The sequence below is a fragment of the Plasmopara halstedii genome (assembly GCF_900000015.1).
Source record: "Plasmopara halstedii genome assembly, contig: Scaffold_2386, whole genome shotgun sequence".
NCBI lineage: Eukaryota > Oomycota > Peronosporomycetes > Peronosporales > Peronosporaceae > Plasmopara > Plasmopara halstedii.
The window spans coordinates 788,042-788,486 of NW_020189293.1; the positions used below are offsets into that span (position 1 = coordinate 788,042).

Genomic DNA, 445 nt, shown 5'->3' on the forward strand with positions numbered 1-445 from the left:
GAGGTTCCATCCAAGACAATGAGTTGAGAGTTTCCAGTAGAAGCGTTTGATCCAAATGTTCATGCGGTCCCTAATATCGTTCCATTTACGTGTAGGGTCTTAGACGGACTAAAAGTACCAATTCCGATGTAAGGATTGGTCTTATCGAAACAGAGCGACCCCGAAGCTACTCCACTATCGGTATCACACGCTGAAATGACAAGATTTGAAGTCGCTTCAGTGTATAAACGCCAATTGGGACCGCTATTCTTAACTAAATCAAAGCTCAATGTCTGTACTCCCCATGTTACGTCAGTATTCGTTAGCCTCAACATTGTCGAAGAGTAATTGAAGTAGATGTTACTTAGCACCAAGCCACCCTGAGCGGTCTGACTGTTCATGTCAAAACTTGCTGAAGGATTGTCAAAATATAGTTTATTCGACCCCATTTTGATGTGGTTAGTTG

At 42.5% G+C, this 445-nt stretch overlaps 1 protein-coding gene across 1 annotated transcript; it reads right to left on the bottom strand.

Moving 5' to 3' along the window:
• Positions 1–59: 59 nt before the first annotated feature.
• Positions 60–380, bottom strand: PHALS_03599 (uncharacterized protein; the record flags this gene model as incomplete). Its single annotated transcript, XM_024717840.1, has 1 exon — positions 60–380. One exon carries the CDS (start codon positions 378–380, stop codon positions 60–62), a length of 321 nt encoding a protein of 106 aa, XP_024583299.1.
• Positions 381–445: the final 65 nt, after the last annotated feature.